This window comes from Sebastes fasciatus, chromosome 24 (genome assembly GCF_043250625.1).
Source record: "Sebastes fasciatus isolate fSebFas1 chromosome 24, fSebFas1.pri, whole genome shotgun sequence".
Lineage (NCBI taxonomy): Eukaryota > Metazoa > Chordata > Actinopteri > Perciformes > Sebastidae > Sebastes > Sebastes fasciatus.
In genome coordinates this window covers 14,844,118-14,867,803 of record NC_133818.1, presented here as the reverse complement: position 1 = coordinate 14,867,803, position 23,686 = coordinate 14,844,118, and the positions used below count along the sequence as shown (strand labels likewise).

General features: G+C 44.0%; 2 protein-coding genes across 2 annotated transcripts in view; both read left to right on the top strand.

Annotated features, from left to right (window-relative positions):
- The window catches only part of LOC141762872 (protein NLRC3-like), an 88,216-nt gene extending 81,206 nt beyond the window's left edge, over positions 1–7,010 (top strand). Inside the window, exon 6 of the mRNA XM_074627014.1 lies at positions 6,623–7,010. Coding sequence (XP_074483115.1) covers positions 6,623–6,698 — 76 coding nt within the window. The 3' untranslated portion in view covers positions 6,699–7,010. The remainder of the gene's footprint in view (positions 1–6,622) is intronic.
- The window catches only part of LOC141762853 (uncharacterized), a 500,458-nt gene that overhangs the window by 471,799 nt on the left and 4,973 nt on the right, over positions 1–23,686 (top strand). Inside the window, 5 exon segments of the mRNA XM_074626949.1 lie at positions 13,711–13,884; positions 21,084–21,124; positions 21,299–21,354; positions 21,912–21,958; positions 23,411–23,628. Of these exon segments, the coding sequence (XP_074483050.1) occupies positions 13,711–13,884; positions 21,084–21,124; positions 21,299–21,354; positions 21,912–21,958; positions 23,411–23,628 (536 nt within the window).

Below are 23,686 nucleotides of genomic sequence, written 5' to 3'. Positions count from 1 at the left end.
CATTGAATTGTACTATAGCTTGCTAAGACTACACAGAGGGGGTATAGATGTATTATTCTGTTGGGTTCCAGCACACGAGGGGGTGAAAGGAAATGAGTTTGCAGATAAACTAGCAAAAAGTTCACTGCAAAAAGACATTACAGTACCAGTTTTACTTGGGAAAGGAGAAGGAAAAGCTGTGATTAAAAGGAAAGGAGTTGAGATATGGCAGAAAAGATGGGAGGAGGACCAGAAAGGAAGGAGATATTTCAAAATACAAAAGTCGGTCATAACAAAGACGTATAAAGAAAGGAACAGAAGGGAAGAAATCATCATAACAAGACTCAGACTGGATCACACAGGTCTTAATGGCACTTTGGCTTTAATGGGGAAAAGGAACAGTGACAAGTGTGGGGATTGTGGTGTTAAAGAAAATGTGGAGCATATCCTAATTCAATGTAAAAAGTATGAGGCTGAAATACAAAGATCAGAGAGGAGGGACGGGATTGGGATCTGATGGGGATACTGGGAACAGAGGGTGAGGGGGTTGAAGGCACCAGGAAGGCATTATTAATGTTCTTAAGAGACACAGGATTGGTGGATAGAATTTAAGAGTAGGAGTAAAGCGCAAATGACATGATGTTACACACTCTTGTACAGTAGGTGGCGGTATGCACCTTAAAGTTGGTGGCGATCCGCCAGAAACCGAGAGAAGAAGAAGAAGAAGAAGAAGAGGACTGTGTGCAGGGAATGAAATGATCACCTGCCACCTGCCAGATAACAGGGTAAATGTTGGCTGTGGCAGGTGAACATATCAAGTCTAGCTCCCACCATGGCAGACAGGTTTTCCTTATATTAAGAAATATTATTTTTAAAAAGCAATTCTAAAGCCTAAATTAAATATATGGTAACACTTAATTTTACAGGTCCACAAATTTCACGGTAATTAGGTAATAATTAGCAAGTCATTTTGACATTTCTTTGGAATTACTGCCAAATTACCCCAATATTTACCTATAAATATATTTCAAGCAAATATTTGGAACAAGCTCCCAGAAAACCGCAGGACCGCTCCAACTCTGAGTTCTTTAAATCAAAGCTTAAAACGTTCCTGTTTGTTACTGCCTTTTATTAAACCAGATAATGATCTTATATACTGCACTAGAGCTTTTACTCTTGTGTGTAATATTCTATTTTAGTTTCTATCCTAGCTTTTATTTTTTGCTTGTTTTTATTTTCTAATCTTTCATGTTTTTATGTTTTCATAACTGTTTTAATTATGTCTTATTTTTCTTTTGCACTTTGTCGCAATGTTCTTGAATGTTTATGTAAAGCACTTTGAATTGCCCTGTTGCTGAAATGTGCTAAACAAATAAAGCTGCCTTGCCTTGCCTTGCCTTATCTGTGGACTAACAGGCAGTTCCAGGTAGAGCTCAGATGTCCTCAACAGGTTGTCATTGCTCTGTGCTGTTGGTTTGCTCATTGGTTGTGTGTGTTGCAGCAGGAGCAGGTAGATTTAATTGCTACAATGTGCATGAAATACAAACTTATTTTGTTTTGACATGAAAACAATCAAGTTTAGTAGCATGTGTGGCACCCTGGACATTTTAGTAATAAGGATTGTGCCTGCAGTATATATTACGACACAGAGATGTGACGACTGAAGATAGAAGCAGGGTGAGTGTTAATCCATGGGGTGGTTTTATTATACTGTATACTGTATACTATGTGTGTGTGAGTGTGTGTGAGAGTGTGTCTATGGTTGTGTGTGTGTGTGGTTGTGTGTGGTTGTGTGTGGGTGAGAGGTTGTGTGTTACTTCCTGTTCTCTCAGTCTTGCCTGTGACTCTTGTACAAACTTGTTTCCTGTTCATGTTCACAGTCAGTTATTCCAGACTCCATTTTGTGTTAACGGCACAGAGAGGTGACGACTGAAGACTGAAGCAGGGTGAGTGTTAATCCAACATTTTATTAGTTTACTGTTAGAGTGTCTGAGTCAGTTTCCTCCCTGTGGACTGTAGAGGAGAGAAATGTTAGAATGAACTCAACAGTTTGATTCATCTGAGAACACAAAGTCGTGATTGGCTGAATAATCCTCATTAAACCTGCTGTAAGACAAGAAAACAAGCAGAGAGTTAAAGAGAAGTGACCAGGTGGAGTGCTGGGTGGTTTTAATATACTGTATACTGTATACTGTGTGTGTGTGTGTGTGTGTGTGTGTGTGTGTGTGTGTGTGTGTGTGTGTGTGTGTAATAGATAGATAGAGAGGTTGTGTGTTACTTCCTGTTCTCTCAGTCTTGCCTGTGACTCTTGTACAAACTTGTTTCCTGTTCACAGTCAGTGTTAATGTTTAACCTCTCAGACTGACTTCAGATCAGAAGATGATTGACTGTGTGGAGGAAGAGGAGGACAGAGCAGAGTCTCTAGTCTCTGGCTGTCTGTCTATGAAGAGTGACCAGTCTAAAGAATATCCTCTATTCTTCAGTAATGAACCTGGACCCTCAGACACAAAGTAAGAGACTGTTTCTACTGTGCACTGACCTGATGGATGATGATGCATTGAGGATGAAGACTAAATGTTCTGCTAACAGATTTATATTCCTGATGCAGAACTATTAGTGCAGATACTGTTTCAAACTAAGATGGATCTTAGTCTGGGTTTTAGAGCCACAAACTACTGATTGTATTTCTGTAACAAAACACCTGAGAACCTCCATTTCACAATTTACACTTCAAGAAAATATTCATATTTCTGCCTGAACGTTGAAGTCACTGTAAAGATTTACAACTATTCAAAATGTGAAAGAATGTGCTTCAAATGTGTAATTCATTTTCTCACATTAGTCCCCAAAATACTGTGTTGGTTTGACTTCTCCTAAAATCAGCTGTTATGACAGCTTCTTTGAAGTGGGGTTGTACGTATACTCCACTCACGTATATGTGAATGGAGTCTGGTGGCTTTGAAGAGAGCGATATAACAGCTTCAGTTCCCCGTCAGAAAGGGCTGTCTGATGGAGAGGTAAAGCAGCTGTGGACGGGAGCTTTACCTCGAGAATAGAGAGGTCATGATAGACCAGAGCAATAGAGAGGTCATGATAGACCAGAGCAATAGAGAGGACATGATAGACCAGAGCAATACAGAGGTCATGATAGACCAGAGCAATAGAGACCACGTAGTTATATCACTCTCTTCAGAGCCACCAGACTTCATTCACAAAAGCAGTAATTTCCCTCTCAGAACACAGGAGTTGCTGCTCTACTGCTGCTTCTATCGGTTAGTTAGTTTGTGTTATTGTGTGACTTTCTGATCCAAACTAACGCGTGTTGAATGTTTGAGTTTGTTCTTTAACTAACTACTGATGTAGAATATGGTGAAGGGAATTTAAGCTCACTTACTAAAGATTCAGAGCTTGCAGTTGAAAGTTTTGGATCATTAGTAAGTGGACCTTTGACCTTAGATTTTCTCCACCATATGTTGTTCCTTAAGGTCAAGAACAAACATCCCTGGGCAGTAGTGATGTTAAAGTTATCTGCTCATACTAAAAGGGGCAGTAATGTAACTTTGGACCACTTCTCTTTTTAGAATATTTGAATTACATTCATGCCTTCATTTGATAGTTGACAGTAGAAAGTGACAGAAAACAGAACGACATAAAAATAAATGTAAACCATCTGGATTTGAACCAGAGACACCACTGTTACATACTGTGTGTCTTAGACTGCTGGTCTACCACACTATTTAGACCACTTCTAACCTCAGTTTAAACCTAACTAACTCAAGCTAAGCTGCCCAAAGTGACCGTGAGACTGTTAAGGACATGATCAGCTCTCTTTAATGGAGGACTTTCACTGTGAAGTAGCTGTAGAAAGTGTTGAACCTAAAAAATAAAACAGGAAACAAACTACAACCAAAACCCAAGACCATGACAGTACCCCCCTTTCTCAAGGGACGGATCCCAGACGTCCCTAAAACAGAGTCTATGAACTCCATCAGGGTGGGTGGAGGGAGTCCGGAGGAGGGATTAAGGGGGCTAGCGGCCGGGCGCTGAACAGGGACGGGGCAGGAAAACTCAGGCGTACGACCCGGGGACAGGACAGACAGGAGAAACTGATCAGGAGGACGGCCACGGAGGCGGGACCCCTCTGAAACCCAACGTGCAACAACAGCTGTCAGCGTGCTGACTTCACTATGACATGTGATTATCATAAAGTGGGCATGTCTGTAAAGGGCAGACTCGTGGGTACCCATAGAACCCATTTACATTCACATATCTGGAGGTCAGAGCGTTCTTCCCGACAAGCTAGCATGACGTGGTTGGTAACGATGGATTCTTTAGGTCTTCTAGTTTCACATGTTACCAGTATCTTCACTATAGCTTTAAAACTGAGCCGCTACAACCTCTGAAAGACAGAATATCGTCCGTTGGATCGTAAAGAGGTTAATAAGACAGCCAGATAGTAAAATTCAGCTCATTAGTGTTTATGAAAGCAGGAGAGTTGAAATAAAAGGAACACTGTCATCACAGACTGAATGCTGAATTCAAACAGAAAAGTAACAACACTTTAACTGTTCCCTGTGACCATCTGAGCTTTGAGACAGTGTCGGCCAATCAACAAAGCCTTTTAGTTATAAAGACATGTCTTCACAGGAAGAGGAGTGATGTCTCTGTGGAGGAGCAGCTGTCCTGCTGTGCTTTGTGTCAGGACGTCCTGAAGGATCCAGTCTCTACCAGCTGTGGACACTGGTTCTGCAGACAGTGCATCACCTCATACTTGGACCGGTCTGCTTCATCAGGAGACTCCTCCTGTCCCCAGTGTGGACAAAGATCCAGAACCAGAGCTGGACTGCAGCCAGCCGGTCAGACCAGCACTGTACAAAGTAAGACTCTACATCTGTCTGCTGACGTCTCCATGTCTGAAAACACTACTTGTTCTTTTAATACATAAAAAGTCATAAAAGTCCCACCAGGTCCTGCGAGGACACTAGGAGACGCCCTGCTCCACTCAACTGGCCGTTCAAGCCATAGACATATATACATACACCAACGTTGGCGTACGATCCAGAGGTCAATGAGGAAACTCCTACACTCAGACGACCAATCGTGTAACTTCATCACTCAGTGACAGACTTTTAGGGTTGTAGGGCTGGCCGTCTGCGGTCCAGCCAAAAAGACAGAGAAAACAAGAGAGACATAAATAAATAACCCTCAAATACTCAACATGATTTACTGTGGAGACGGACACTTTTAGTTTCACTTTCCTCCTCTGCATTTCATTCATTACATCCAACGTTCATCAGTAAATGTCGTCACAGTGAGATTAAACCTAATGTTTATGCTCCGCCTCCTCTGCTGTCAATCAAACATGTACACCGACTGAGAGAAAAAGGAGCATCTTCCACTAAAACTAGACTGTTTAACCTTTACTGCTTTTTTATTTACTTTATATTGATCACTTCAATATTGGCAATAAAAATAATAAGCAGATTGTCACATCTTCTTTATTTTTAACTTTTGTCCTTCTCTTTCAGCAGATAGAGGTCTGCAGGAGGTTGTAGATGAACATAAGATCAGTCTGAGGAGGAGATGTGAATGTGTGACTGAAGGAACGGATGAAACAGGAAGTGGAATCCTCCTCAACAGGATCTACACTGAGCTCTACATCACAGCGGGACAGAGTGAAGAGGTTAATACCCAACATGAGGTGAGGCAGCTTGAGACAGCTTCCAAGAAGAAGAGCCTCCATGACACTCCAATCAAGTGCCAGGACATCTTTAAAGCCTTACCTGACCAACAGGGACACATCAGAGTCGTTCTGACGAACGGCGTCGCTGGCGTTGGAAAAACCTTCTCAGTGCAGAAGTTCACTCTGGACTGGGCAGAGGGCTTGGAGAACCAAGATGTCAGTCTGGTGGTTCTGCTTTCGTTCAGGGAGCTGAACTTGATCAGAGATGAGCAGTACAGTCTTCTCATGCTGCTCCATGTTTTCCATCCAACATTACAGAAGGTCACAGCAGAGAAGCTCGCTGTCTGTAAAGTTCTGTTCATCTTTGACGGCCTGGATGAAAGCAGACTTTCACTGGATTTCAAGAACAATGAGGTTGTGTCTGATGTCACCCAGAAGTCATCAGTCAACGTGCTGTTGACAAACCTCATCCAGGGGAATCTGCTTCCCTCAGCTCTCGTCTGGATAACTTCCCGACCTGCAGCGGCCAATCAGATCCCTCCTGCATGTGTTGACAGGGTAACAGAAGTACGAGGCTTCACTGACGCCCAGAAGGAGGAGTACTTCAGGAGGAGAGTCAGTGATGAAGAGCTGTCCAGCAGAATCATCTCACACATCAAGACATCCAGGAGCCTCCACATCATGTGTCTAATCCCAGTCTTCTGCTGGATCACTGCTACAGTTCTGGACCACATGTTGACTACAGACCAGAGAGGAGAGCTGCCCAAGACCCTGACTGACCTATACTCACACTTCCTGTTGGTTCAGACAAAGAGGAAGAAGCAGAAGTACGGTGAGGGACATGAGACGAGTCCACAAGAGCTGACGGTGGTTGACGGGGAAGTTCTTCTGAAGCTGGGGAGGCTGGCGTTTGAACATCTGGAGAAAGGAAACATCATGTTTTACCAAGAAGACCTGGAGCGGTGTGGTCTGGATGTCACAGAGGCCTCGGTGTACTCAGGAGTTTGTACAGAGATCTTCAAAAGAGAGTGTGTGATCTTCCAGAAAACAGTCTACTGCTTTGTTCACCTGAGCATTCAGGAGTTTCTGGCTGCAGTCTACATGTTCCACTGTTACACAAACAGCAACACAGAGGTACTGAAGGACTTCCTGGGAAAAAAATATGTTCATTCAACCCTGGATGACTTCCTGAGGAGAGCCATGGAGAAATCCCTTGAAAGTAAAAATGGCCACCTGGACCTGTTTGTTCGCTTCCTTCATGGCCTCTCTCTGGAGTCCAACCAGAGACTCTTAGGAGGTCTGCTGGGTCAGACAGACAACAGTCCAGAAATCATCCGGAGAGCCATCAACAACCTGAAGGAGATGAACATGTATGAATCCTCTCCTGACAGAAGCATCAACATCTTCCACTGTCTGACGGAGATGAACAACCACTCGGTACATCAGGACATCAAAGAGTTCCTGAAGTCAGAGAACAGATCGGAGAAGAGACTCTCTTTGATCCACTGCTCAGCTCTGGCCTACATGCTGCAGATGTCAGAGGAGGTTCTGGATGAGTTTGACCTGCATAAGTACAAGACATCACGGGAGGGACAACGGAGACTGATTCCAGCTGTGAGGAACTGCAGAAAAGCTCTGTAAGTCCAGATGTGATTAACTTTATAGATCAGTGTAGATTACTAGTTTAGTTCTTCAAATATACACAATATAAATTATTCTTAAAATATAATATTCTTATAAATGTTCCACGTGTTTATTACATAAATATGTATTTGTGTTTTGTCACAGATGTTCTTGAGCTGTTTCAAATGTTGAGTTCAAAATGTTTCAGTAGTTTGTGTTTCTTGCTGTTAAGTTAATGAACACTTATTCTATTTATTTCTAATAATTGTTACATTTGACAGTTTTTTCTTATTTATGTTTTGGGGTGATGGAGACGACATGTGAACCTGGTAAAACAAATGAAAAAAACAAAAGATCAGCTGTCTGGTGGAGTGCTGGGTCTAACCGGTGTAACGGCAGCAACAGAGCGTTTGCTGATCCGGCGGGGAGTCGGGGCGGTCCTGGGATCAGAGTCCTGGTGCTGGGGTTTGCTTTCAATAGGACTTGCACCACATTACACCTTACCTCGTGTGTTTTTGGGTTCATCTCTTTCGTTGGCTTCAAATCCAAACTGTTGCCATGTTGCTGTAGTTTTAGTTTTCTTTGAGACCAGCTCTGCCATGTCTCGTCTCGTCACCCCAAAAAACACATGAACTTCCTAGTAAACAAACCTCTTCTTGTTTATACACCAACATTATATCATAATATTACGTTAATCACGTTGTCATATTGCTTATTAGTAATGCAATACAGGCTGGATTTAGCACTGTGACTCTGTCGACACAGGCTGTTGATGTCGGCTACTTTTTAATTTGCCAGAACGTGTCGTTAGCATAAAATCAAACCGGTTTAAGCTCGTACACCGGACCGGACCGGACCGGCAAAACCGAAAATCAACCCAACTCTAGCATTAGCCACCGTAAACTACTGGTCATACGAGACAAAGATAGTCGTTGTAAAACCCCTGAGTGTGTTGAATCGAGCAATGGTGCATTTTATTGCTAATGAATTCAAGTTGTGTTCCATCATCTTGTTTTGAAGTCTTTCCTTTTATTCTGTTACTCACAGAAGGAAACTCTGGTGTTTCTCTCTCTTGTTGCTGTAGAGAAGAGTAGTAACAGGAAATACACAGCTTCCACCAATAACAGCAGTCTGATGAATATATAACAGCAGAATGGTAGAATTCAGACTTTTTAAGAGATCTTATACAAACCAAAGATCAATGTTCTGTTTTTAATGCTGATACACTGATATCATCTTTCTGATGTCATTATGTTGTAAATAATGCAACCTCATTGGTTCATTCATTGTGTTTGTGAGCTGAATACGTTTGATGCTCAGAAAAGAGTGTTAATGACAAAACGCCATGCAGTCATCAAAATATCTAGTTATATGAATGTTTAATTATGTACAGGTCTAATATTATAGCAATTTGTTTAATTTCTCAACCGTTTGGCAGCCGTCACTGAATTTTCCCATTTATGGACGTGAACCTGAAAGCAGCATGTAGCTAGCAAAGACCTGGGATCAGATCACACTGACAGACTGGACATTAGGGAAGCCTCAATGTAACTACATGTTCTCTCTCTTCATCTGCAAGATTAAAGAAAAACAAAGATTAAAAGTCTGCAGGTTTGAGAGAGAGTGATGAGAATTATTGTTTCATGTCAACCAGTGAGATAAGATTAGCTGAACCACTGATGTGAGGAGTAAATGTTGATTAAAGAAGTTTATATCAAACTGTTTAGTCATCAAATGCATGAAGTAAATATAAACTGTCCTCTTTCATAATAATGTATTTTGTAATTTTTGTGTCATCACAGACTTTCTAGCTGTGTACTCTCAGTTACTCACTGTGAAGTTGTGGCCTCAGCTCTGAAGTCCAACCCCTCCCATCTGAGAGAGCTGGACCTGAGTCACAACTACATCCTGGAGGATTCAGGAGTGAAGCTGCTTTCTGCTGGACTGAAGAGTCCAAACTGTAGACTGGAGACTCTGAGGTCAGTTCACTGACTGTAGTTTATGTAGTTTGTACATACACTCTCTACACACTGGCTCTGCTCCAGATGGCTCTAGAGAGGGACATTCACGTTTTCACGTCGGCCACCGTAGCTCTCCAACATGCTTGGCACACAGGAGAGGCTTCAGTTGGTTGCAATCTCCTCACCTCACCACTAGATACCTCCAGATCCTACACACTGGACCTTTAACCACAGACCTTATTTCAGCCATCTAACTAAAAACCCATTGACTTCCAGACGAGGGAACAGGAAGTGCTAAAATGCTAATTCATTTCTGGGTTTTAGGACTCATTCCTGTAGCGCTCTATTTGAACATGTCTAAAGGTGCAGCACTCTTCAACAAACACGTATTGCACCAACTTAAAGGCACACAAGTGATGATTATGAACGACACCATCTAATCAGAGGTCTCTATGGTTCTAAGTTATTCCCACGTTCTTTTTGACAGCAGATCTAACTGTGATCTGTTTTCATGTCAGCATTTATCTGAATACAATACTCACATGTTCATATGAACATTCAAAGAGTTATTGATGTCTGTCATCATTCCTTCTGTCTGTGAAGCAACCCCCGTATAACCTGAGTGTTACGAGATGAGGACTAAATCCACAGTCTTGTTCTGTGTAAAATGACCTGTAAAGTTGATCTTAAACTAATCAGAGGCTTCAGCAGTCTGAGTTAGATGTATTAGGGCTGGGTGACTTGGAGAAAATCAAATATCATAATATTTTTTTGTGTAAATGACCAATAATAGAACAGCTAGAACAGTCTGGTAAGTTCAGAGAATGACATCACTTTACTGTAATGTAGCCTTTAAAACCAGGAAGAGATGACACTTACAACACAACACGATATTACTAGGGCTGTCAATCCATTAAAATATTTAATCACGATTAATCGCTAATTATTCACAATGTTTGTATCTGTTCTGAATGAACCTTAAAGGGAGATCTGTCAAGTATTTAATATTCTTATCAACATGGGAGTGGACAAATATGATTTATGTAAATGTATGTATATATTTATTATTGTAAATCAATTAAGACACAAAACAATGACAGATATTGTCCAGAAACCCTCACAGGTACTGCATTTAGCATAAAATTATATGCTCCAATCATAACATGGCAAACTGCAGCCCAACAGGCAACAACAGCTGTCAGTGTGTCAGTGTGCTGACTTGACTATGACTTGCCCCAAACTGCATGTGATTATCATGAAGTGGGCATGTCTGTAAAGGGGAGACTCGTGGGTACCCATAGAACCCATTTACATTCACTTATCTGGAGGTCAGAGGTCAAGAGACCCCTTTGGAGATGCCCATGACAGTTTTTCCTCGCCAAACTTTAGAGTGAGTTTGGAGCGTTATTTAACCTCCTTCCCGACGAGCTAGTTTGACATGGTTGGTACTGATGGATTCATCAGGTTTTCCAGTTTCCTATGATACCAGTATCTTCACTCTAGCTTTAAAACTGAGCTGCTATAACCTCCGGAAGATCGATTGCATTAATGCGTTAAAGAAAATAGTGGCGTTAAAACGATTAACTTTGACAACCCTAGATATTAGGATATCCAAAATCAAAGACGATATCTAGTCTCATATCAAGATATGGATATGATATGGATATATTGTCCAGCCTTAGTATGTATCCAGTCAGCATGTTGTGTTTGACAGTTTCCTTGTTGAGCTGCAGGAGGAATAGTAACTCAAAGAGGGAATTTGGTACTAAACAGTCTGTAACTTTGATTTGTCGACTCAGACTGCTGAATCTTCATATTAGTTTCACTTGAACTTGTGAAGTCATTTCTTACAGTGTAGTTGTGTTATGAAGGGACCACTTCACAGGAGGAAGGATTACTGCCACCAATAACTCTTTTAATGTACATATGACATGTGGCTGTTGTTTACAGACACACTTGAACAAATGTGGACCTTTCCTGTAAATGACATAAACCTGCTAGGCTAGCAGATACAGTGAGAAGAAGGCCATGTAATAAATGAAGTAATGAAGTCCAACAAGTCTGATTTGATATTGATCCTCTAATTCCAGACTTGACTGAGATCAGCAGCATGTTATTGATGTGTGTTGACATGAACAAGTGTATGAATGTTGTGGTGACATTTGGATGATGTCTGTAGAAGGCTGACATTATGATGATCCATAATAACACAATGACAAAGTCACTCTACTCATTTTAGGGAAAAGATCATTGATTAGGACATAGTGATGTTGAGCTAAACATTTAAAACCTGAACACATCTGATTGGATTATAAAGTGATTTTTATCTTCATCATTTATTCTTTATTCAGATTGATGAGCTGCAGGTTGTCAGAGATCAGCTGTGCTTCTCTGGTCTCAGCTCTGAAGTCCAACCCCTCCCATCTGAGAGAGCTGGAGCTGAGTGACAACGACCTGCAGGATTCAGGAGTGAAGGTTCTGTGTGGTTTTCTGGAGAGTCCACACTGTAGACTGGAGACTCTGAGGTCAGTTCACTGACTCTCTGTTACTATTAGAGATCTTATATGTTTAATTAACAATTGAACCTGATTTATGTGCAAACATAACTTACATCCATAAAGTTGTTAATGTCCTTTTCTTCATATTTTCATGTTTCTTGAACTAAATCTAGTCTGCAGTCACAAAAGACTTGTGTTTCTTAAAGAAAGTGTAGAAAATGTCCACTGTTAGTTGTTAAAGTAAATGAATGTTTATCATTGTTGGTAAATGGTCACATCTGGATATAGAAGATCCTCTCAACTAATATTCAGGGTTCCTACGCAGTATGGAGAAGTATGGAATTTGATTTTAGTCATTTCCAGGTCTGGATGAGTATGGAAAAAAGAAAAGAGAGAATGGAAAAACATGTCTGTTTCCAGACTGTTGCCCCTATTCTGCTTTCTAAGATATCAAATTCAGAATTTCTAAAAAATAAATAGATCATACAAGCAGAGTGTTTTTCATGGTGTTTGGAGCAGCCGGTGCAGCCACAATGTTTACTACTGTGTGAGAGAGCGCGGGCCAGAGAGAGCTTGATGTCGTTGAAAGCAGCACAGGAAGTAGGATCTGACTGAACGCACAATCCTACAGAGCTGCCTCTACGCCTGAACGTCACAGCCAGGGCCGATGCCTCCATAGAGGCCGACTAGGCAACCGCCTAGGGCGGCACTTTGGCAGCCAAATGTGGGCCAACTATTCTTCATGAGCAACATAACAATAATAATATAATAATAAAAAGTAACCGGTAACTGCAGGCAGACGGCACAGAGCAGAACGCTGCCTGTCAGACTGGGACAATCTAATAGTTTACATATTGAGGGGGGGGGGACGAGCGGCCCCTCCTAATTTGGACTGATCCTCGTTCTGGCTGAAATCTGATTGGCTCAGTGATTTACATCATGAACGTGATGAACTGTGACCAGTGTTCCAGCTAGCCGGTCTTGTTTTGATTCAGTGGTGACGTGCTGATACAAACTGAGGAGGTGTCATCCACGATGAAGAGTCTTGAAGGTCTTCATCATCATCATCACATTCTCTTTATACCACTAAAACTCTATTAGTGGTAAAATTACTAACCCACAATGTTTCGTCTCGCGCCCTCCGGCCGCTCACATAAGACACCTCTCCGTCTCAAAGTCCTGGGATGGGTTTGTGTCCCAGTCTGTCCCTGGTGCTAATAGAGGGGCGGCATCATTGTGATTCACCTAGAGCAGGATGTTTGACAGCAGAACGTCGTCCAGCTTTCTCTGTAGGACTGTAGACTGAACGACCACGATGAGTAAAGTGTTCTGAGGGCTGGCTTGATGATCCCAAACACAAAGCCTGGTTGGTTAACAATTACAAATGGGGAAAAGAGAGCTGGATGCAAACTTTGAGGAAAATGGTTTGACATCTCAACCATGGTGGGGCGGGGGGCTGTAGTCTTGTAACAGCGCCCTCTGAACCCCGAGTCATAAAGTCAAATATGGTCTGAAAAATCTACAGAGAAGTCTGGAAAAGTCTGGAATGTAAAATGTAAAATGTGTAGGAACCCTGAATATTTGTTCTGAATTGATCAAGTTTACTTAATGAAGTAGAAATATTTCTCTGGTTTCTGATTGTTTCAACATGTTCCACAAATAATGTCTGATCATCGATATTGATCCTTCAGCACACATACATAGATGAACACCGAGATCAGCAGCATGTTATTGATGTGTGTTGACATGAACAGGTGTATGAATGTTGTGGTGACATTTGGATGATGTCTGTAGAAGGCTGACATTATGATGATCCACAATAACACAATGACAAAGTCACTCTACTCATTTTAGGGAAAAGCTCATTGATTAGGACATAGTAATGTTGAGCTACACATTTAAAACCTGAACACATCTGACTGGATTATAAAGTGATTTTTATCTTCATCATTTATTCTTTATTCAGATTGAGGAACTGCAGTTTGTCAGAGATCAGCTGTGCTTCTCTGGCCTCAGCTCTGAAGTCCAACCCCTCCCATCTGAGAGAGCTGGATCTGAGAGAGAACAACCTGCAGGATTCAGACGTGAAGCAGCTGTCTGATCTTGTGAAGAGTTCACACTGTAGACTGGAGACTCTGAGGTCAGTAGAGGGTCGGAGTCGGTCCATGCTGGTTTCAGCAGTATTGTTGTGATGTGTTTCCTCCGTTAAGCTGTGAGAGGAGAACGTTGACACACAGAGAGAGAGAGAACAATCAGCCAATCCGATCAGCCAGAAGCTTGTTGTGATCATGTGTTTGAGTCGATGTGAAGAAGATGTTGTTGTTGTGTTCATGTCTCCAGGAAATAAAGCTGGATTACAGCTGACAGTATCACATCATGTATAGAGACAGTGGTCCTCATCCATCAAACTGTCGTACCATCAAATCTGATCATAAAGTGTTTGTTCTCTCATTGAGAGATAGAACCATCATAGAACCATGGTTACATTTAGTAACCATGTGGTCTTTATAAAGACCAGAACCTCTGCTGAAGTCCAGTAATCACAGCTGAGGTTTTACTGTTCAGTCTGTGTATGAACATGTCTTCTTAGCTGTCCATCGTGTCCGATGATGACGATTGCTCCAGGGGGTTGGGTGGTGGGGGAGGGGGTTCAGCGTCGTTGGCGCTGGTGCCACTTCATGTGGCTGTGGAGGCCGATGCGTGAGCCACACACTCGCCCGCAGATGGGGCACGGGAGCCCAGATGTTGTTGTAATGCCGGCTGCCCGCTGGTGTCGTTGGGCACGCCTTTCGGTCCTCCTCTGTTGGGTGGTGTGGTGTATTTGTTCGGTTGCTCTGGCACAGGTGACCTGCCAGGCTGACCTATCAAGTGCCAGATGTTCCAGATGGGTGGGGTTTATGTTGCAGCGCTTGAGGAGGTCTTTAGTGTAGTCCTTGTAGCGCCTCTTTTGTCCGCCAGCAGCCCGTTTTGCGTTGCTGAGTTGCCCATAGAGGGCTTGGCGGGGCAAGCGGTGGTCAGGCATGCGGATAGTATGCCCTATCCAGCGGAGATTTTTTTTTGCTAATGCTGCTTCCATGCAGATGGAGTTGGTCATGGAAAGGATCTCTGTGTGAGGCACCCGGTCTTCCCAAGAGAGGCCGAGGATTTTTTGGAGGCATCGAATGTGGAAGGCCTCCAAGTTTTTGATATGCCGTCTGTATGGGGTCCATTTTTCTGCCCCATAGAGCAGGGTGGAGGCACATACCGCGTTGTAAACAGCCACCTTGGTACTGATCTTTAGGTTTTTGTTTTGGAATACCCTTCTACGGAGTCGCCCAAAGGCTGATGAGGCTTTGTTGATGCGACTGTTTATTTCAGTGTCAAGGGAGCAGTCTGAGGAGATTGTGGAGCCAAGATAGGTGAACTGGTGAACTACTGTGAGTGGAACACCACCTATTTGAAAGTTAGGGAGTTAAGGAGGTTGGGAAGTGAGTTGTGCCATGACTTCGGTTTTTTGAATATTGACCTGGAGACCAAAGGACTGGTATAGGCTGGAGATTGTGTTAAGGGCATGCTGCATGGACTCTGGGCTATGTGCAAAGACAGCGCAGTCATCTGCGTATTGGAGCTCATGGATTTGGCATGTCTTTGTCTTTGTGTAGGCCTGGAGCCGTCGGATGTTGAATAGACTTCCATCAAGGCGGTGCTCCAGGTGAACTCCATCTCTGTGTCCCAGGGTATGGTGGAAGAGGTGGGTAGTGGCTGAGAGGAGGAGATTGAACAAGACCGGTGCCAAGACACAGCCCTGTTTCACCCCAGTGTTGACCTTGAAGGGCTCTGACTGGAGTCCTCCTGTGAGAACTCTGGCTTGCATTCCATCATGCAGTTGCTGCAGGATGGAAAGAAACTTGGGTGGTACCCCAAGTTTTGAGAGCTGTTTCCAGAGCAACTCACGGTTTATGGTGTCAAAGGCTTTGCTGAGGTCGATGAAGGCTATGTACAGGTCCTTGCGTTGTTCTCTGCTCTTCTCCAGCAGCTGCCGTAAAACAAAGATCATGTCAGTAGTGGATCTGGTCTTCCGAAAGCCACATTGCGTTTCTGGGAGAGCACTTTCCGAAATGTACTCCACCAGCCTATTGAGCATGATCTTTGCCAGCACTTTCCCTGCGGTGGAGAGGAGAGAGATTCCGCGGCTGTTCCCACAGATGGCTCTGTCGCCCTTCTGTTTGTAGATGACCACAATGTTAGCGTCCTTCCAATCCTGAGGGACTATCTCAGACTTCCAGATGTTTATGATCAAGAGATGTAGGCGGTGTGTGAGGAGGAGCCCCCCATGTTTGAGGATCTCTGCTGGGATGCCATCAGGTCCTGCACTTTTGTTGTTCTTTAGGCTTTCAATGGCTTTATGAATTTCAGAGAACTGTGGTGGAGTGTCAAGAGGGAGGATTGGTGGAAGGTCTGGGAGTGTATTGAGGATATGGAGATCAACGGGGTTTCTGTGGTTGAGGAGGGTCTCAAAATGATCCGCCCAGCGGCCAAGAATATCATGGCGGTCCTTGAGAAGAGTGTTCCCGTTTGCTGATCGGACAGGGGCGATGGTCTGCTTCCTGGGGCCATATATGGCTTTGATGGCATCATAGAAGCCCTGGGTGTTGTTACGGTCTGCAAACTTTTGGATTTCTTGTGCCCTCTGCATCCACCATGCGTCTTCCATGGTCCGGAGCGCATGCTGGGTTGTAGCTCTTGCTTTGGCAAAAGTGGCTTTCAGAGTGGAGGATCCAGGGTTTGCCAGGAGAGCTATGTGGGCTTCATGCTTTGCTTTGAGGAGTGATTTTATTTCTGTGGAGTTGTTGTCAAACCAGTCCTGATGACGTTTCCTTGACAGGCCAAGTGCTTCCGAGGCTGCAGCGTGGATGGCTGTGCGCAGAGCTGACCAATCAGTGGGTTCCTCTGGAACTTGGTTGAGGTTTCTTGCAAGGAGTTGTTGGAGGTTGCCTATAGTGTCGGGGTTGTTGAGTGCTGTGCAGTTTAGTTTTCTGACTGGGGCGGTCTTTGGGTGACGTGGTTGAATACCCATACGGAGTTTGGATCTGACCATAAGGTGGTCAGTCCAGCATTCAGCCCCGCGCATGACGCGGGTGATGAGAACGTCCTGTCTGTCCTTTTGGCGGACGATGATGTAATCCAGGAGGTGCCAGTGTTTTGAGCGGGGGTGTTGCCAGGTGGTTTTAAGCCTGTTCTTCATCTGGAAGGTGGTGTTTGTAATGACCAGGCGATGTTCCGCGCAGAGGGAGAGGAGCCGTAGCCCGTTGCTATTCATTTTCCCCACTCCATGCTGGCCTAGGATCTTACTCCAGACGTGATGCTCTGTGCCCACTCTGGCATTAAAGTCTCCCATAAGTATGAGCTTATCTGTAGCTGGGGTTTTCTGGATGATGGAGTCAAGACTTCTGTAAAAGTCCTCTTTGACAATGTGTTCTGCATCCAAGGTCGGTGCGTAGGCACTGATGAGGGTGGCAGAGCGTCCCTTTGTAAGGGGAATTCGCCACGTCATCAGTCGTTCATTGATGCCGATAGGGGAGTCAGGGATCCGTTGCAGCAGTTGGGTCTTCACTGCAAAACCCACACCATGGAGGCGATGTGTGCCTTCGGGGACCCCTTTCCAGAAGAAAGTGTAACCTGTACCGACTTCTGTCAGGGAGTCCTCTCCATGTAGCCTGGTCTCGCTAAGTGCTGCAATGTCAATTTTGTACTTAGCAAGCTCGAGAGCCACAAGTGCTGTTCTGCGGTGGGGTCTGCCAGGTGTTACAGCCATATCCAAGAGTGTGCGAACGTTCCACGAAGCGACGTGCAAGTTAATTTTCTTTGTTTTTCGACCGCAGTAAAGGGATGCTCCGACGGTTGCGGTTCACCGTCCGGAGTAGGAGGAGCAGACAATTTTCAGACCACCTTTTCTAGGTCCTTCCCCATTCGGGGTGAGCAGTGTGGGGCTGCTCAGACGCAATGGAAGCTGCCGAGGGGACACGCTGCTCCATCCCGTATCTCGGCGACCATCACTCCATTGCCGCCTGCGTGCATGGTTTGGCTAGGCACTCCCAGCCACATCCTTGGCCTGTGCCTGCCGCCATTCCATATCGCCACAGGGCTTTAGGGGGGTTGGAGCAAGGGGCTTGCGCAGGGAGAGGATTAGGGTGAGGGTGTGGGTGCGCAGTCCTCACTCCCACCATCTTGACTCCACCAGACAGACTTCCAGTGGCATGAGAAACTCGTGACGACCTTCATCTGGATGGAGCTGCAGGGGACTGCCGATTGTCCGGTCTACTGGACTCCGCCTGTGCCTGTCCCCAACTGCAGATTTGTGATCAGGGTTTACTCCCCTAGCCATCGTACCTCCCAAGGTTTACCCACGTGGCAATGGGGCAGTGGTTGGTGGAACACCTCTGGGGACCACTGCAATGAACATGTAGGACCTTTAAAGAGGACCTATCAGGCTGATGTTCAGGTTCATACTTGTATTTTGGGTTTCTACTAGAACATGTTTACATGCTTTAATGTTCAAAAAACACTTTACTTTTCTTCTAGCGGCTGTGCTGCAGCACCTCTTTACACCCTCTGTCTGAAACGCTCTGTTTGATCTCCTTGTCCAAAAAGACTCCATATTTAGTCGGGCTGTCAAAGTTAACGCAATAATAACGCGTTAACGCTAGTTTGTTTTAACACCACTAATTACTTTAACGCACCTTGTGATTTTTAGGTTGTAAAATGTGCGATTAATTTGAGATTAATCACGATTAACTATGGACAATCATGCGATTAATCACGACTAAATATTTTAATGGATTGACAGCCCTGATATTTACATATTTGTCATGTAATATTTAAAAGTAGATGAAACATTGAAATGTGACTGAAACCAACCTAGCAGCAGTAAATCCATCATTAAAGTGAGCAGTGAAAAGCTCTCTGTTTCTGCAGTAATGATGCTCTCAGGACTCTCAGCAGTTTATTTCCACTGTGTGGATCATAAGATAATATTACATAGAGACATAATCCAGGCTAAAAGCAACACAGTTTAAACTGACACATGCAGAAAGGTCACCGACTGTGTGAATGTGTAAATGAACAGACTTGTAATATCACTGCCCCGTCTAGAGCACCATAGATCTGACTAGAACTACTTTGTGTACTCTGCTGAGTTAATGTGATCACATGTATTGTTATGACCTGTATAACAATAATGTAGCCTTCTTCTCTCAGCTGCAAACCCAGCGGTGTGAAACGGACATAAATGACATTTATATAACCACAATAACACAAAATCAGTACATGATCTCTTATCATATATTCATATATGATATTCATATAGTCACTCATCTGAATCAGCTTCTTGAGCCGTATGTTGCTGTGAGACACGTCAGAGTCGTGTTCCTACAGTCCATCAGACTGAATGTGTTGCCTTGGTTACTTTGCTACCAATACTTTTATGTATGCTGTGGGTGATTAGAAGATGTGAAAGTAAGCCTGCTTACCGCTGTGAATTATGTTTATAGATTTATTATTTACTTTCTCCCAAGTCTGTTTCACACCGCCGGGGTTGGAGCTGAAAGAATAAGACTAAAGTATTGTAATGGACACAGGGACAGTCACATGACCACGGGGACAGTCACATGACCACGGGGACAATCACATGACCACAGGGACAGTCACATGACCACGGGGACAATCACATGACCACAGGGACAGTCACATGACCACAGGGACAGTCACATGACCACAGGGACAGTCACAGGGACAGTCACATGACCACGGGGACAATCACATGACCACAGGGACAGTCACATGACCACAGGGACAGTCACAGAAACAGTCACATGACCACAGGGAGAGTCACAGGGACAGTCACAGGGACAGTCACATGACCACAGGGACAGTCACAGGGACAGTCACATGACCACAGGGACAGTCACAGGGACAGTCACATGACCACAGGGACAGTCACAGGGACAGTCACATGACCACAGGGACAGTCACAGGGACAGTCACATGACCACGGGGACAGTCACAGAAACAGTCACATGACCACGGGGAGAGTCACAGGGACAGTCACATGACTACAGGGACAGTCACATGACCACAGGGATGACCACAGGGACAGTCGCATGACCATGGGGACAATCACATGACCATGGGGACAATCACATGACCACAGGGACAGTCACATGACCACAGGGACAGTCACATGACATTAAATACTTGTAAAGAAATATTCCTCACTCTGGGTAAAAAGAGGTTTTCTGCTGCAGGCTGTGAAAGAATCTGAGAGATCGTTTTGTTAAAGATAAAAAGGTCTGATGTAAAGAGCAGCGACCCGAGGGGAAGCACCGAGAGACAGGAAGTAGTTTAGACTTGGAGGTCAGGAGGTCACAGTAATAATTACAGTACACAGATGTAATGTTTGGCGGTACGTACGTCGGTGTTTACTATTGTTGCCAGGCAACCTACTCTCCTCTCCGGTACCACTCGTTGACTTCTTGCTGATCCACTTGATATCTTGTTTGTACGCCTCCTGGCGTTTCGGAGCATACTGCAGCGAACAACGCTCTGAGCATAAACGCCTCTGTGTATGCTCGTAGCGTGCTCGCCATCTCCGCAGGCCCTCGCCACGGCGTCTCACGTCAGTATAAACAAAGCTTAAGAGTTGCTAGTGCAGCAACAAGGATGAGAACCCTCACAGCCAAATTACCAGAGGTCCTTCTACTGGGATTCAAGGTATCTCTACTGGGAACCGAGCCTTGGGTTCCTGCTCTGTTGGGTGAGAACTGTCACTCTGCAGAGGAAGCTTCACCTGGCACAAGAAATCAGGGATTTCTCCCACTGAGTGCAGTTTCTCCTCTTTTTCATGTGTAAATGTGTAATTGTTATTGTCACACAGTACATTGAACACAGCACAGCACCCAGTGATGTTACCTTCTGCATCTACCCATCCTAGTATTAGGGGCAGTGGGCAGCTACTATACAGCGCCCGGGGAGCAGTTTGGGGGTCCGGGGCCCCCCGACAGGAACCGGGGACCCTCCGGTTCCAGAGCCGTCAGACTGAGCTACCGCCCCCCCCCCACATCCTATGTTTCTTTTCTTCTCTGCATTCTTTCCTTCTTCCACAAACAATAAAAGGCAACCTGATAATGCAAAGCTACATTTACCTACATAGGCACAGAACATGATTGTCAGCAGTCAGTTGTAGTCTTCATGGTGCAGATATGATGATAAGCATTTAATTCTGATAGATTGATGCTAATTCAAAGAACGGACAATTATTTTAAACTTGTTCTATAACTTTTGGGTCTGTGTTGATCTCTACAGTACAGACAAGGAGGTCTACAGAGCTGCCAGACCCAAAGAATGTGAGTATTGAAACAACTTCGCCCATTCATCAAACTATTGTACATTCACATCTGATCTTAAAATGAGAATGTCCTCATTGTACAACAAAACTGTTACTCAGTTCCATCTTTGTTCCAGCTGTTAAGATCACGTCTATTTGAACAATATTCATCAATATTCTCTTTCACTTTCAGGGGACTCAGATGTCAAACTGAATGTGGAAGAAAACCTACCGGAGGACGACAAAAAGGTGAGAAAGGAGCAGTTGTACGGTGTGAAATCCTCCAGTTTAAACCATGGATGACTTTACTTGGACATTTATCAAGGATCTACCACTGAAGAACTGTAGTGTATTACACCAGCAGGCAGACATTCATTTAATAACTTAGACTGCATTCACCTGCAGAAGTTAATAGTGTGGAGTGAAGATCACTGAACTATCATTTATTTACTAAACTTGGCCTCGGAGCTCTCGTCACTGGCAGGACCACCATCAGTCCAGGAGGTGGTGCTGGTGCTGGTGCTGGTGCTGGTGCTGGTGCTGGTGCTGGTGCTGGTGCTGGTGCTGGTGCTGGTGTGTTAGTAAATGAGGAGCTAAATACATGGTGATTATTGAGACCCGTGTTCTTGGTATAGTTCCTTCTGTGTCATTCTGTTGTCCATTGAAGTTATTTCCTCTCTGACTCATACAGGGTGCTTGAGTTGAGTATTGACAGTGTGGCTCTAGTATTTCATCACTTTATTAAACACTAAGACAAGTTGGTATTTCTATTAAAATAACTAATTCTGTGCCTTTTTTAACTCCAGGCTCCAACATCCTTCTCACCTGAGCAGACAGCTGGATATTCATACAGGTAATCGTATAAACTCTGGACCCAGAGAGTGTAATATTGATTGCCAGAAACTATATTTAGTTTTGGACAAAACCAACTCAGTGTGACAGGGTGGCTGGTGCTAGCCTGCATCGGTCACACACAGGATCCACACCAGACATGGACTTGGCTAGCTTTACTTTAGACCAGTGGAGACGATGTAAAACCTTTGACCTGGATAATTGTATGTCGTCAGGAGATTAAAGAGGAATGTGCCCTATCTTTATCAGGAAACCGTGTCCCCAAGTCTTCCTCCCACTGAATCCTTCACAAAGTTGAGGGTTCCAAATTATGAGGGTTTAATAAGGAATGAACAACACCAGTAGAGCGCTGCAGGGATGACGTATTTCTGTAGGCCAACAGGAAGTTAGCATCACTCTGGTTCCCTCCACTAACAGCCAATGGGATTGTTCCGTTGGGTTTTGGATTATTGCAGAAAATCAGCTCTGTGGCAAACACACGTTTATGATACTGACACGTTTTGTTCAGCAAGATAATCTCCACAGCATCCAGCCAGCTGTCCTTCCTGCATCAGTCAGTTTAAACTGTGTTGTTTTTAGTCTGATTATGACTCTAACTTCTTCATATTTGTGTAATATTATCATACGATCTGCTCACCGAGCTCTGATTGGTCAGTAGGAGGTGCTTTTATACGAGTTGATCTCTTATCTGGAACATAACCTGCTCCGGAGCAGGTCCGCTGTTCAAGGAAAACCTGTCATGTCCATTTTCAAAGGGGTCCCTTGACCTGTGACCTCCAGATATGTGAATGAAAAATACATTTGCATAAAGCAGCATATTTGTCCACATCCATGTTGATAAGAATATTAAATATTTGACAAATCTCCCTTTAAGGTTCATTTTGAATAGATAAAGTTTGCATTCAAGAATAATTTGACTAGTTTATATGTGAATTTGCATATGCTTGATATATGGACATACATACCAGTATTGTAATATTGTCTTTATTAATGTGGTGATATTGATTTTAACATATCACCTAGCCTTGAAGGGTATTAAGTCTTATCTGTCAAGGTCTTAAAAGCATTACATTTCATTTCAAAAAGTATGCAGACATAAGTGATAACGTTCTTTTTAAAACAGGCTTTGCCTCTTAAAAAGGATTCTGTTTTTCCTTCAACAGGTTTGGGTTGAGGTGGCAGCAAACTAACTAACTCTGCGCTAGCATCCTGCCCAGGAGCAGGCCGTGGTTCAACCTCAACATCAGAAATTAGATTTCAACATGGAGCTGTTTGGCTCCAGTTTATAAGCACAGATAAAGATGTGGATGGTGGTGATATGTCCCACCAACTTTAAAGAAAGCATGTCATATCCCAACCAACCTCGTTTCCTTGCTGAGGCCTCGACTAAAAGAGAGAGACTAACAGGCCAATAAATGCTTGTTATATCAGTTTGGCCCTCTTTGTCCTACAGCTTCAGGTGTCCTGGTCCAGGTGTGTTCCAGTGTGCTTTGACTGGACTGGTGTTCGTCATGGCTCAGGAGGCGGAGCTACTGTACAGGACCGTCCAATGGGATGAGAGCTTCCTCCAATCAGCTGGCAAAATGGCTGCAGGGCCGCTGTTCAACATCAAGTGTTCTGAGGATGCTGCTCTCCGTGAGCTCCACCTCCAACACTGTGACACAAAGGAAGGTAAAGACATTGTTCAAAAGTAATCAGTAAAATTGCAAAAATGTTTATTAATGTGTAC